This window comes from Dreissena polymorpha, chromosome 3, assembly GCF_020536995.1.
Source record: "Dreissena polymorpha isolate Duluth1 chromosome 3, UMN_Dpol_1.0, whole genome shotgun sequence".
Taxonomy (NCBI): domain Eukaryota; kingdom Metazoa; phylum Mollusca; class Bivalvia; order Myida; family Dreissenidae; genus Dreissena; species Dreissena polymorpha.
The window spans coordinates 126,141,474-126,156,899 of NC_068357.1; the positions used below are offsets into that span (position 1 = coordinate 126,141,474).

General features: G+C 34.6%; 1 protein-coding gene across 1 annotated transcript in view; it reads left to right on the forward strand.

The window, feature by feature from the left end:
- LOC127872573 (uncharacterized) overlaps positions 1-15,426 on the forward strand; it is a 213,304-nt gene that overhangs the window by 23,859 nt on the left and 174,019 nt on the right. The window contains exons 5-7 of the mRNA XM_052415899.1: positions 63-207; positions 14,434-14,540; positions 15,257-15,398. Of these exons, the coding sequence (XP_052271859.1) occupies positions 63-207; positions 14,434-14,540; positions 15,257-15,398 (394 nt within the window). The remainder of the gene's footprint in view (positions 1-62; positions 208-14,433; positions 14,541-15,256; positions 15,399-15,426) is intronic.

Sequence of the window (15,426 nt, forward strand, 5' to 3'; positions counted from 1 at the left end):
TATGTATTGTAGTGGTAAAGGGATAAGGCACTGTTGTTTACTTTGTCCTTTCTTATTTCCAGAGTTTCTACATTCGATGTACAAAGGATGGGGAGCCAACGTTCACGTGCCAATGCAGCGGGAACTGTGATATCGTGAAACAAGGCCGTATTCGTTGCCAATACTGCCGCTACCAGAGGTGCCTCATGGCCGGAATGTGCCGCAAAGGTACGAGCAAAATATTAAATGAGGAAACTGCATTTGGTTACTCATAGACTAAGGTTTATTTAGATTTGTGGCTTTCTTCATATAAAATTCCATACTAACATAGTTTATGAAAAATAAGACTGTCATTGCTTTTTATTGGTCCAGAAGCTAATGTTGAGAAGCTTTTAATGATATGTTGCCATGATTTCGAAAAAAAGCAACAACTTGCTTATTGATAGTATTGTTGTTGTAATGATGCTGGCAGTTATAATACTTTAAGAAAATATCAAACATAAATGGAGTCTTGTTCTTGGAAAACTGGGCTTAAATCATGCGGGTTAAGTGTGGTCCCAGATTAGCCTGTGCAGTCTGCACAGGCTTATCAGGAAAGACGCTTTCCTCCCAAACTTGATTTTTATTAAGAGACTTTATATAAAACCAAAAATTCCACAAAAGTGGAAAGTGTTATCCCTGATCAGCCTGTTGTAGATGTTATCCTACAATATTCAACCCAAAACCTTCACACATGTAAGGCTGTTGCATTATTTTTGTTACAAAAAATGAAAAATATACATCATTGAATCTTCAACATTTAGATGTGTTATATTTGGTATGAAACATTTGATATTTTCCCTGTATTTAGTTTCATTAAATCATGACCCTGAGCTCGAAAAATGGCCAAATAGAAGGAGTCAATAAGTTTATATACACTTATTACAAAAATGTGTTCTTCTGAAACCACAACCCCAAAGATTTAATGTTTGGAATAAAACATCAATTGTGTTTGTCTACAAATTTTGTTCAAATAAAATACGCCTTGGACCATAGCTGGCAAATATTTCATTGTTGCAACTTGCTTCATTGTACGTTACGTAGGAGGCATGGGGAATTTAAAAATAACTATTTCACATTAGAAAACATGTACACATAGCGGACAAGTTTCAAGGCAACAGAGGAGATGTTGTTGAAAACCCATACTTTCAATGGGTTTTTTAAGGTCTCGGAAACATTGACGCACAAACAGCTTAGGCATGATTTGGCCTGCTTTATCACTCCTATTCATTTTGATACCCAGAAATCCCCCTCTGATCGTGTACTTTTTCAAACTGACTCGTTTAACTCTTGCTGGATTGGTGTGTGCCAGATAAGCAGAACATTTGAGCCTTTCTTGCCTTTGTGGTTATTTGTTCATTGAGCTTGATTTTGTGTGTGCGATTGAAATAAAATCTTTGTGGTTTTAACTACTGGGCTTTTTATAATCCGAAAAAAAAACGCACTGAAAATCAGCAGTCTTGAATACTATTTTCTATTGTTTTCATTTATTGCTCTTTCTATGTAAATCTGCAAGAGCTAATAATATTTGCATTAGAGTCAATGTATTAAAAATCTTAATGTTTGAAAGTTGCCAAATAATAACAATTAGTTTGCAAATACGTTTTTATTTGATAGGGCATTTATTTACCATTTATGACCATCATTGTGAAAAGTTCTTAAAATTGTTACATAACTTTGTGTTTATAGCAATTTGCAATTATATTTGTTTCTACTTTATCATAAAAATTTTCGGGGATATGCTGTGAGCTTTTAAGAAATAGAAACACTTTTCCACTGCATGGAGTATGCATTATGACCTGGCAGGTTTGTGTTACAGAGTGTCAGAATATATTTTATTACAATTTGACTTTAAAATATTAATCATTGTAACATAATAAGGCAATCTCTAATGAAGTTATGATCAAGTTCAAATAATTGCAATGGATCACTGCTCATCTGTTAGAAGGAAGTCAGGAATTCCAACGTTAGTCAGCCTAGGCCTTTGGCCATTTGACAAAAAATTGTAAATTTTTGAAGGTAGAGTGTCACTTAAAGGTATCTGATGTAGGAAGGTTAAGCCGATACAACTGTTACACAATCAACTCTTAACATGCTGTAAGGTTGGAACCCCACATGTAATTGTCTCTATTCTAAAAAAGTCTCTCTGTAGGGGTTTGTAACAAAGTAGGTCAACTCTTTAGGGGTTTGTTACAAAGAAGGTCAACTCTGTAGGGGATTTGTAACGAAGTAGGTCTACTCTGTGGGGGTTTGTAACAAAGAAGGTCAACTCTGTAGGGGTTTGTAACAAAGTAGGTCAACTCTGTAGAGGTTTGTAACACTTTAAAGTAGGTCAACTGTGTAGGTCAAAAATGGTAGGGGGTTCTAACCAAGGAGGTCAACTCTGTAGGGGTTTGCTAAAAAGTAGTTCATCTCTGTAAGGTTTTTCTGCAAAGTAGGTCAACTTTGTAGGGGTTTGTAACAAAGTAAGTCAACTCTGTAGGGGTTTGTAACAAAGTAGTTCAACTCTGTAGGGGTTTGTAACAAAATAAGTCAACTCTGTAGGGGTTTTTAACAAAGAAAGTCTACTCTGTAGGGGTTTGTAACAAAGTAGGTCAACTCTGTTGTGGTTTGTAACAAAGTAGGTCAACTATGTAGGGGTTTGTAACAAAGAAGGTCAACTCTGTAGGGGTTTGTAACAAAGTAGGTCACCTCTGTAAGGGTTTGTAACAAAGTAGTTCAGCTTTGTAGGGGTTTGTAACAAAGTAAGTCAACTCTGTAGCGGTTTGTTACAAAGTAGTTCAACTCTGTAAGGGTTGGCAACAAAGTAAGTCAACTCTGTAGGGGTTTGTAACAAAGTAAGTAAACTCTGTAGGGGTTTGTAACAAAGTAGGTCAACTCTGTTGTGGTTTGTAACAAAGTCGGTCAACTCTGAAGGGGTTTCCAACCAAGAAGGTCAACATGAAAAGTTAAAGGTACTATTAAGTTTAAAAAAATAATGCGCTATTTTTCTTTCTTATAGTGCAGTGTTCTTATATGTTTACATTTTTTGAGACCTCCATTCTGTTCAATAGGTGGAATTTTTTAAGATTGCTCAATTAATGAACATTGCTAACCAACATCTCATGGATTTGTACTTAGCTTTGAAATGTGCATGTCTTCCCATTATGTCAAGAATTTTGATGCAGTTTTGCAATGTACATGTACATGGCTTCCCATGTCCAGATTTTGGCATAGTATTCAAAGTTGCTTTCAAATAGATCTCAAAATTATTTTTGAAACAGTTTTGTCTGTGCCATATTACATATGTCTGTAACCTTTGTCGAGTTTGAAATGTGTATCATGCCTCCAAATATGTTTAGCATAATGACATCATTCTTAAATGTATGTGATCCCTTTTAACCCTTTCCTACTCAGAAGCAAAGTGAAAATGGCTATGTGCAAACAGCATAAAACCAGAACAGCCTGCAAGTAACTTGCAGTCTGTTCAGGTTTTATGCAGTTTGCTGCTCATCAGTATCTAAGGGTTTGACATGAAGCCTTTAAAACTTGAATTTAGTAAGGAAGGTATTTAATAAAATGTTACTTTCTAAGGGAGTGCACATGCTTTAAAATACATATCTAAGTGGGAAAGGTTTAAATTTAATGTCCTGAAGACTGATATGGCTTTGAAATTAAGGCTTCATATTTTGTGAATTGGGATGCTCAAACTAAATGTGTCATGCAATAATGTCAGTACTACATCATTGTAATGCTGTTGAATAACAGTGTTTTAAGGTAGTGCACCTCTAATGGGCACATATCCAAATATAATCTAATTAATTATTTTCTTAATCAGCATCATTTCACTGAACTACATGCAAATTTGTAGGTAGGCTTTCCATGCTTTTTATAAAAATATACCGATTTTTTCAAAACCACCCCCACGCTCGGCTTTTGTCCAGTTTATTTTCACCCATGGGGTATATAAAAGTTCCATAATTCATTCAAATTTCCAAATATGGGCATGCAGTTGGTGTGTACAGATGCTGTAAAGGTGTTTAAACAAGATGAAATAAGTATTCTTTTACAGACATTTATTTTTTACAAATTTTTATCTATGGAAGAGCATAATGAAATGTAAGTGATTTCAGCCAAGTAAAAATTGGGTCGGTTAAAAACAAAGTGTCATAAAATTCAAAATAGTATCATTTAAGTCATATTTTAAACTTAGTTTTTATAGAAACACTATATACAGCAAAAATACCAAGAACTAGACAGATTTACCGTTTACTTTTTGAAATAAAAATAAAAATGCAACATGCATGGTTCGTATTTTCAACAGTAAATCACCCAATTTCGCCATAACGTTGTTTTAATTTTAATAATTGAAAAATGTGCATAAAAATTGCAACATATTTAACAATAAATATAGCTTATATGCCATATTAAATCAAATTACGTTAGAAAATAAATAAAACGCGTCGCAAAAAAGTATACGTCGTCGGCAGGATTCGAACCTGCGCGGGAATATCCCAAAAGATTTCTAGTCTATCGCCTTAACCACTAGGCTACGGCACCTAATAGTAGGCTCTTCAACCTTCGAAGAAATCGCGGGAAATCATTAGAGGTGCACTACCTTAAACATTAGAACTGGTCTTATAAACCTTTGAAACCTTGCTAATTTGATGAAACGCCTATTTATATAATTATATTCAATGGCATTGTACAAAACATATATATGTACATAAAATTGATAAAAGATAAGAGGTATTGATAATATTATGCAGCATTAGTTAAAGGATTAATGATCTTAAAATGTGTGATATAAATAAGAATGCTATAAGGAACTTAAAGGGGCCTTTTCACAGATTTTGGCATTTTTTAACTTATTCATTAAATGCTTTATATCGATAAATGTAAACATTGAATCGTAAAAGCGCCAGTAAAAAATCAAGAATAAAATTAAAAAAAGGAAAAGAACATAGCCCGGACCAGGTTTCGAACCAGTGACCCCTGGAGTCCTGCCAGAGTCCTGAAGTAAAAACGCTTTAGCCTACTGAGCTATTTCGCCGAGTACACATATTGCACGTATTTTATACCTTATATAAGCAATCTTCGTAGTTTCACAAAATTTAACGACAAAAACAGAACTCTCCAAATTATTCAATCGTTTCGCGTTGCAACGCTTTATAATTTTTAGGTTTTAAAATCGTCAAAAGATGCATATTATGGCTATATTAGACCATGGTAAATGTTCAGTATTACTGTTTCCTCACAAATATCATAACTAAAACGAAAACTTACGAATCTGAAACAACTTTTTTCAATTTTGTCAATTTACCAAAGCGTGAAAAGATCCCTTTAAGCAATAAAACAATACCGGCTACACTATAAAAACTATTATAAATTGCTACCCAAAAGTATTGAATGCAATATGTACAGGTTTAATACAGTTTTCACAAAATAATGATAGATTTAAGAACTTTACCATTGAAATAAGATCTGATGTACAATTGCATAATATTTTTTTTGCAAAAATTAATCTGCTTGTATTGGCTGCAATGAGTTGACATGCAAAGCACAGGGATAGGTTTAATATAGGTTTAATATTGACTAAGGCGATTAATGTTACTTTTATTCCTTTGTCCCTGAACATGTATATATATATATATGACTAATGACCGAACTCAGTCATATTGACAGATATTTTGTATAGGGTTTATTTAGTCTTGCTATTCAAATACAATAATGTGACCAAACGTTTCTTTTTGGATAAAGTAAATCTGCTTGGCTACCCAGCACTGTAATACATTGAACATGGTAGTGATTGTAAAGATTTCTTTGCTTGCCTTTCCTTAATTGTCGATTACTTGATTTTGGAAAAAATATTTATCGATAATTTTACTGCCATTATTGAGCAAAATGTTATATTTTGCGTTCAAGTGTTCTTAAATAATTTATCAGATTTCACTGCCTACATCATAATTAAGTATGGCATTGGGTTTAATTTCACCATAAAAGATCCCTCAAATTATTTATTTGACATTTTAACACTTTAACCCTCACCATAGTTGGTACGCTTAGTGCAATTGAAAAGACATTTTATCCCAAGAATGATCAGACGATTTACATGTCAATTAACATCAATTAGAGACGGAGTTCCCAAATGGCAACTGCATAAAAAAATAATTGCAATAGTAGTGTCCTACGCATTTTACTGACTGATATTTGAGGAACAGAATTTGTTGTTGTACATGTATTATTGTCCCCTTCCGGTTTCACCGGAGGGGACTTATGGTTTGCGCTCTGTGTGTCCATCAGTCTGTGAGTCTGTCACACTTTTCTGGATCCTGCGATAACTTTAGCTTTCAAAAAAGAAGGGATAAGAGTGAATAAGGTTTGTGCAGTCAATAACTGAACATGATGTTGTTCAAATTTAAATTAAACATTATGACAGTATAAGTGAACTTAAAAGCAAGGGGATATTCATGTTACAGCATTATTTTTTAATGAAAATTGAAACATGGATAGATGGCAATATGGACATTATGCACGTCATTTCATTTTGTTTCTACGTCAAAAATTCTGATTGCTATGGCAACAAATAGACTAGAAATACTGCTGAAAATGGTGGTTTTTTGGATCCTGTGATAACTTTAAAAGTTCTTCATATTTTTTCATGAAACTTGAAACATGGAAAGATGGCAATATAGAGATTATGCACGTCATTTCATTTTGTTCCTACTTCAAAAATTCTGGTTGCTATGACAACAACAAAAAATATATAACAATTCTGACAATGCTGGAATTTCTGACAAAGGTGGAGCCGGAAGGGGAAATATATTGCTTGGCAATAGTCTTGTTATGAAATGATTCTCACACTGTGTTACAAAAAAGATTACATAATTTCTGTAGTTTTCATATGTGAATATGTTTTCATTTATATATGTAACACTAAATTTGAAAGATAAGTAAATACTATTAATACCACTGGTGTATATAGATTAAAAAAGATAAATGATTATTGGGAAAGGTTAGCAAACATCTGAAAAGTTGTCAATATTGGCATAACTTTGAAATGAAGGTAATCATTATAAAGAAGGTTAAATATAAAGATCAAAAGAGAAATGGGAAATTGTATAGATGTTATCTTATATTTGATCATTTTAAACGAAAATAAACAAACAAACCCATTCAAGCTATTATATGCATTTTAATTTACAATATTGGGAGCAAAGAATATTTATTGATTCATTTATGTTCAAAATACCAAATATTTACATATGTAACACTTAATTTGAAAGCTGAGCAAATATTATTTATAATGCTGGAGCAAATAGATAATAGACTACAAAGATCTTAAAAATAAAACTTTTTTTCCTTTCCATAACATAACACGGTGGAACACATTTATTGGAGTTAAGATCCAATCTGGCTGGAAGGGTGCGATCTTAAAAGAAATTATTTCTTATTTATTCCGTCTATTGATTGAAATAAAGACATGTACTGACGATCCATACTCACTCTGTAGGCCAACAGGGTTAATGTAGAGTATTCAAGCTAGTTTTAAGGTGGCCTTGACAAAAATGTAGTTTAATTTGATAAGGAGCAGCTCAAAATGTCAATATTTTGACAAAGATCCTTGCATGTTAAATTTGGTATGATTTAAACTTTGTACAGTAAATTTGTTTTGAAAAAATTGCATTTTAAGTTGAAAGTTTTTACAAAAGATCACAAGCTATATTATTATGACTTTTCCGGCTTGACAATTTTGTGTAACAATTAATTAAAAAAGGCCTGAAAGTAAAAAAAACATTAGACGTAAAATACAAAAGAAAGCATTTTTGAGTTGCCTGGGTCATTATGTGTGTATTTCTGTTTATAATTGATAAGAGATATGGAAAAAGCCAATCAAACCATATCTGAATCTGTTGACTTATGAGTTATGTTATGAAAATGCCATGTGTGTGCAGATTTTCATATTTTATCACGTTATATAATCAATATGTTTGACAAGTTATTTCAAGAGGATTATTCACAGATCGGCTAATAACAGAAAAATGACGTAATAAAAATACAGATTCCAAAAAGGAGGTCTATATTAGATTTAACCCTTTCAGTGCGGGAACCGAATTTTGAAGGCCTTTGCAAACAGTTTGGATCCAGATGAGACGCCACAGAAAGTGGCCTCTCATCAGGATCCAAACTGTTTGCTATTCTGATAGTATTCTTTGAAAAAAATCGAAGAAAATGCTAATTTTAGAAATTCAGCAGACAACATTTTAGCAGAAGACAAATTTCCCAGCATGCAAAGGGTTAAGAAAGTTAAATAACTAAAGGACTGAGTTTTGTTGTTTCATTAATAATCATCATTTAAAATACATTCTAATTTCTTAGGAAAAAAAGAAAATGCCTGTAGTTTTAACCCTTTCCAACCTTTAGACACTGATGTGAGCAGCAAATAGCATAAAACCAGCACAGACTGCAAGTAACTCAGTCTGTTCAGGCTTTATACTGTTTGCTGCTCAAAAGTATCTAAGGGTTGGAAATGAAGCCTTTATGTAACAACTTGAATCTAGTAAGAAAGGTCTTTAATGAAATTTAATTTTCTAAGGGACTACAAACACGTCGAAATACGTATCTAAGTGGAAAAGGCTTAACATAACATGAAACCTATCTTACTTCAAAAGCCAGAATCAGGCTCTCATAGCATGTAAGGTTTTTGATTAATGATCATTTATGATCATTGAACATCAACTAAATGGTCCTTGAAACTATTGGTATGATCATTGACTATCAACTAAATGGTCCCTGAAACTATTGGTATGATCATTGACTATCAACTAAATGGTCCCTGAAACTATTGGTATGATCATTGACTATCAACTAAATGGTCCCTGAAACTATTGGTTTGATCATTGAATATCAACTAAATGGTCCTTGAAACTATTGGTATGATCATTGAATATCAACTAAATGGTCCCTGAAACTATTGGTTTGATCATTGAATATCAACTAACTGGTCCCTGAAACTATTGGTATGATCATTGAATATCAACTAAATGGTCCCTGAAACTATTGGTATGATCATTGAATATCAACTAACTGGTCCCTGAAACTATTAGTATGATCATTGAATATCAACTAACTGGTCCTTGAAACTATTGGTATGATCATTGAATATCAACTAACTGGTCCCTGAAACTAATGGTATGATCATTGAATATCAACTAAATGGTCCTTGAAACTATTGGTATGATCATTGAATATCAACTAAATGGTCCCTGAAACTATTAGTATGATCATTGAATATCAACTAACTGGTCCTTGAAACTATTGGTATTATCATTGAATATCAACTAACTAGTCCCTGAAACTAATGGTATGATCATTGAATATCAAGTAAATGACCCCTGTAACTATTGGTATGATCATTGAATATCAACTAAATGTCCCCTGAAACTGTCTGTATGATCAGTGATAATAAAGTAAATGGCCACTGAACCCATTGGTATGTTCATTGAATATCAACTAAATGGTCCCTGAAACTATTAGTATCATCATTGCATATCAACTAACTGGTCCCTGAAACTATTGGTATGATCAATGACTATCAACTAAATGGCTCCTGAAACAATTGGTATGATCATTGAATATCATCTAACTGATCCCTGAAACTATTGGTATGATCATTGAATATCAACTAACTGGTCCCTGAAACTATTGGTATGATCATGAATGTCAACTAAATGGCCCCTGAAACTATTAGTATGATCATTGAATATCAAGTAAATGGCCCTGAAACTAATGGTATGATCATTGAATATCAGCTAAATGGCCCCTGATACAATTGGTATGATCATTAAATATCTAGTTAATGGGCACTGAAACTATTGGAATTATCATTGAATATCAACTAAATTGCCCTTGAAACTTATCAACAAAGCTCCTGGAATCTGCATCATATAAAAATTATTATCTTACTGTGTTAGTTGAAAAGCTGGTCCATGATCAGATCATGTAAATAGTGCATTGAAATTGAACACTATAGCCAAATAGGACCTTCAAAACTAATAAATATCGGACAATATTATGTTTACAACGGTAAGCTTTGTGGAGGGTAAAATTAATAATTCATGTTGTCAGAACACAAAACAGTTCTTTTGAACCTGGGACTGAGTGTTGACTTGCTGATTTCTATACAAGTGTTGAGTTTCGCAGTTTGGCTATTGTGTTTCGGAATGAATCTGCAAATCGTTCAACGATCAAGCATTGATGAAGGCACTATTCACAGCGTCTGTGAAATAAACGACCATCTTGGCATCATTCAAACGAGCACACTGAAAAGGTTTTTAAATATTGGTTTGTGAATAGATGTTGAGATATTAATAGGCCTATTGGAAAATAATTAATCAGAGCGGGGATTCATTTGAACGGAGTTTTGGTAAAAAAGTTTGTTTTGAGTTTCTGTCAATGGGAGTTATATAATTATGCCTTTTGATTGTTATAAAAATTGTATGTAATTTTGTCTTCTACCTTAATATTAATTTTGAAAGAAGAACTAGAACACACTGGGTTTAAATTGAAAGAGCAAAACTGAACAAACTCAATAAATCCAATAAAAATATAGAAACAAGTTTTCTTGCTACACAATCTTAATGCCCATGATAGATTGATTTTGGAAAAATCTTACCGGTTAAACAGAAAAATGTCACACTTGTTTGGATATGAATAAAGGTTGTTACAGAATTGATTTTGTTTCTAATATGGAAACCATGCTCAAATTGATTTCATTTTATTGAAAAATAGGAACGATTTGCTCCTGATTGATTAGTAGCCAGTTTTAACTAGAAAAGTGGGCACAATTGTGTAACCTAAAGGTTATTCCAAAATTGAGAATATGTGCTTTTAATGTCATTAGCAATATAGACAAATCATTTGTTTATATTTTTATATACTTGAGTTTGTATAGAATTGAATATGTGATGAATTAGTAATGAGATATTAATATGACTGTGAGGTGCACTTGGACATTTCTTGTTATCTAATTATGCATTGATCATTTTCAATAGTACTTATCAGGTTATTGTCAATTCAATATGTTTTGACAGTTTAGTGTTTTGTTTTATTAAAATTTGGCATAACAGCCCCCATCTCAGTCTAAAAAAAGTATATATTTCATATGAAAAAAACTGCCAAGAAAAAAGTTCTAATTAAATCTTTATTTTTTTTGTAAAAGTAATGCAGCATTAAGTAATTACCCTATGCAAATCTGAGTAGAACATTTATAAATATAACATTGAAAACACTTAATATTCACAATTTTCAATTAATTGTTAGCAAACAAATAAATAAATACACTAAATGTAATGACTTTGTAAGTAATAAGATGTTGTGTTCAGGTTCGTTCCTTTAATTCAACTGACAATAACATAATAAATAGGATATGACATTAAAACAACGTTACATAAAGTGGCGCGGCGTTACGGTGGCGTTATGGCGGCGTTACGTTAACGCGCCAAAACTGCGACATTCTAGGGGCCTCAAAATGATTAAGCAACATGTATCAATGACTCTGATCAAAACGTTAATCTAACAAAAATACTTGAAGTACAAATTATTAGTCAAAATAATTATCTCAGTTACTCTCAAAGTAGCAATTAATCACCTAAACTCCAGAATAGAGTGCAAAGTCTTAAAAAGTTCACTTTGTATCACATATGTATCAATCTCATGTTAAGCACATTGTTTATCAACTGTTAATAGCGCTGTTTCTCACATGTTTAATCACAATATTCATCACTTTTTTCTCTTGGTTTCGCTTCCACATAGCACTTCTAACGGATTAAGTTTGACGATTGGCCTGGTTGTGTGTCCATTGCACTCACATGAAAAGCAACTTGGCGGCCGCCTCGTACGTCTGCTCCACCGCTGCTCTCTGTGCATGCGGGAACATGCTCATGTTGACATCTGCGCACGTGGTGTACCGGAAGTCGAAGCCGACGGGCGCGGCTCCGACGCTCTGGTGGTGGTACAGCTTACGCTGCGCAGGTGGTGACCCGCGGTAATCTTGGTGAGAAGCGGTCACCTTAGAGCTGGCTGACTGTCGGACTATCTCCACTTGACTTCTCGGACAACACGTTCGGCTTATGATCTTCGCTCTCGGAGCCGGACGAGTGCTTGAAGTCGGACAACGAGCTAAAATTGGACATGCTCGTGTCACGTGGCTGGGAGCTTGCCCCCTGAAAACTCTGCGGCGACGGCAACCACAAAACTGCGATATTCTCAGTTTCCAATCCGCCGTCTGTCCGCTCGCTATTCATCTCTGCAGAGGAGACGCTTGTCTGGTTGCTCAATGCGTTTCCCACTGGATCGCAGGAGCTCCGCGGCCGCTTGTGGTTGCCGTCGGCGCTGCTAGGATATGTCGGTTCCATGCCCACTGCGCACTGGGTTGCTACTTGAATCAGGGTGAAGTGTCCTGGGGCGAGAGGTGTCGTGATCCTCCTTGTTGTGATCCTCCTTGTCGTGGATGACAACGAAGGCATTACCATCATATCAACACCAGGCTGCGTACTGTGAGTTATTGTTAAAATGCCTTGTGTAGATGCGGGATGCGTGTTGAGATGTGTGGGTATCACAATGTGCTTGGTTGGAGGTGCAAGCAGCTCGGTATTCTGCGTGGTTGGAGTTGAATTGTTTAAAGCTGTATCCAGTGCTGTGGTCTGCGTGTTTGGACTCTGAATCTGATCACAGCTGGCCCTGTCATACTCTACACACTCTGTCAGATGAATGGTATCGACTGGATTATGTAACGCATGTGTATTTCTGTTCTCCAGTGTAGTTGGTGTAACGTCGGGATGAAATGTTGTCTGTTGAATGTACAACCTCATATCCACTTGATCACGCTGTGCATCTATGGGATGAAATGTCGTCTGTTGACCTCCTAAACCTGTATCCCCTCGATAACGCTGCGTATCCATGGGATGAAATGTCGGCTGTTGACTTCCTATGCTCGTATCCCGTTGATCATGCTGTGCATCTAAGGGATGAAATGTCATCTGTTGACCTCCTAAACCCGTATCCCCTCGACCACGCTGCGTGTCTATGGGATGAAATGTTGGCTGCTGACTCCCTATGCTTGTATCCCGTTGATCACACTCGGCGATTAGTGTGCCTAATTTCATGCGTAAATCCATCATGTTAATTTCTGTTTCCACAATATTAGTGTTTCAGTGTTTGATAAGATTTTTTCGTTAAGTGTCTCTAGCATTTCCATTTTTGTCTCCAACATTTTCAGAAGTAAATTGATTTCTATCAGCGTTCCATTCTCTTTCTTTTCTTCAATTTTCTCTAGCAAAATAGCGATTTTGCGTTTATTACCTCTTCTATTTGATCGTAACTTCTGTAAATTCATCGTACTTCTAGTGTAATAGTCACGGCACCAAAATGTAAAGACTTTGTAAGTAATAAGACGTTGTGTTCAGGTTCGTTCCTTTAACTGACAATAACACAATAAATAGGATATGATTTATGTTTATGATACAACGTTACATAAAGTGGCGCGGCATTACGGCGGTGTTACGTTAACGCGCCAAAACCGCGACACCAATCTCCATAAATTTTACTCAAAATGATGGAGGATGTTTCGCGACAATCCAAAGATCCCCTGACTGATTATCAAACTGCAGTATAATGGTTACAAGAATACAGACTATGTAGTCAATTTAACAAACTTTAACATATTGAAAAGATAATGATCTTAGAATCAATTTGTTAATTCATGGTCTACATCTTCATTATCAGACACTTAATGTGATAAATGCGCAGAATGATTCCCCTCATCATAACAGAATTCTTTTTCATCTTCTTCATCATAATCATCATCATGATCATCATCGTCATCATCCTCATCATCATTATCACCACCATCATCATTATCATCATCACCACCAATATCATCACCACCATTACCAACATTATCTTCGTCATCATCGTCATCATAATCAATTCTGGCTATGAGTATGTGTCTTGTTATGAGAAAACTGGGCAAAATGCATGTGCGTAAAGTGTCGTCCCAGATTAGCCTGTGCAGTCTGAACAGGCTTATCAGGGACAACACTTTCCGCTTTTATGACATTTTTCGTTTAAATGAAACCTCTTCTTAGCAAAAATCCAATTAAGGCAGAAAGTGTTGTCCCTGATTAGCAGTGCGTACTGCATTATGCCCAGTTTTTTCAGAAGGCGACTCAGTATCATTCAAACAATCCTTTGAAACAAAAGCTTAAAATTGGACCCACGGGATTTGATGCATGTATACATTTCATAACTGTATAAGTTGCCAGTTAATAAACTAAAATAAATGCATACTTCATAACTGAATAAGGCAAAAATAAATTCTTTATAGTTTAATGATTATATATAAATCTTTACAAATTCTTGTTTTCATGGTTATAGAAAAGCCTGAGACAGTCCAGCCAGCTGAAGGACAGGTTCTGTGTAAGGTCTGTGGAGACATTGCAAACGGCATCCACTTTGGTGTGAACACCTGCGAGGGATGCAAGGTATGGTGCTGTGTAAACACATTTTGCAGTGTTACCTCTGTTACTTTTGATTAGGGTAGTGGATAGCTTTTAAATGTAAATCTTGCAATATATGGCTCAGTGTAACCTTATGGTGCCCTGTAACCTCTGTTACCTTCGTTAGGGGTAGTGGATAGCTTGCAAACACTAAACTGTTGCTGACCGTTATTCATGAATACTTTGAAAAACATTAATATAAGTTTCCGTACTAGAATCCTGTGTAATTTTCAACATATATTCTGTTATGGTACCATAAATATTGAGAAACACGTGTTCAAACATAGTATACAGTTAATACTTGGGAATAAGGGAAGCAATTCAAGCACACACATGTATATGCTGATCAATATAGAATGAGCAGGTTATTACGTGGAAGCTATACCTTCAGTAATGTTTGTTTGGATATGGTTGAAATTTTGACAATTTGGTTCAAACTTTGTAAAAGTAAAGTAGAATAGCAGAAAGCAATGTTAAATTATATTAAACTTTTGTTAAATGAGAGTTTTTACCTTGTTCTTGTGGTTATTCAAATCAGTCATGTATTGGTAAAAACAGTAAGGTTTTTAGTTACAATTTTTAAATGAACATCATTTCTTTGCACAAATATAAAAGATAATATCTCCATTATATTAAAAAAAATCGCATCTTGTAGTATTTCAATGTCTCTTATCAATTTGTTTTCTGCTTATTTTTGCTAGAAATTTTTCCGACGAGGGTTGGTCGAAAACCAGAGTTACATCTGCAAAGGTGACAAAGACTGCGGTATCAACCCGAGAAATCGTAATAACTGTCGGTATTGTCGCTACCAGAAATGCATCGGCGTCGGCATGTCCCGTGAAGGTAGCAATAATGCTTTATTTAATCAGCT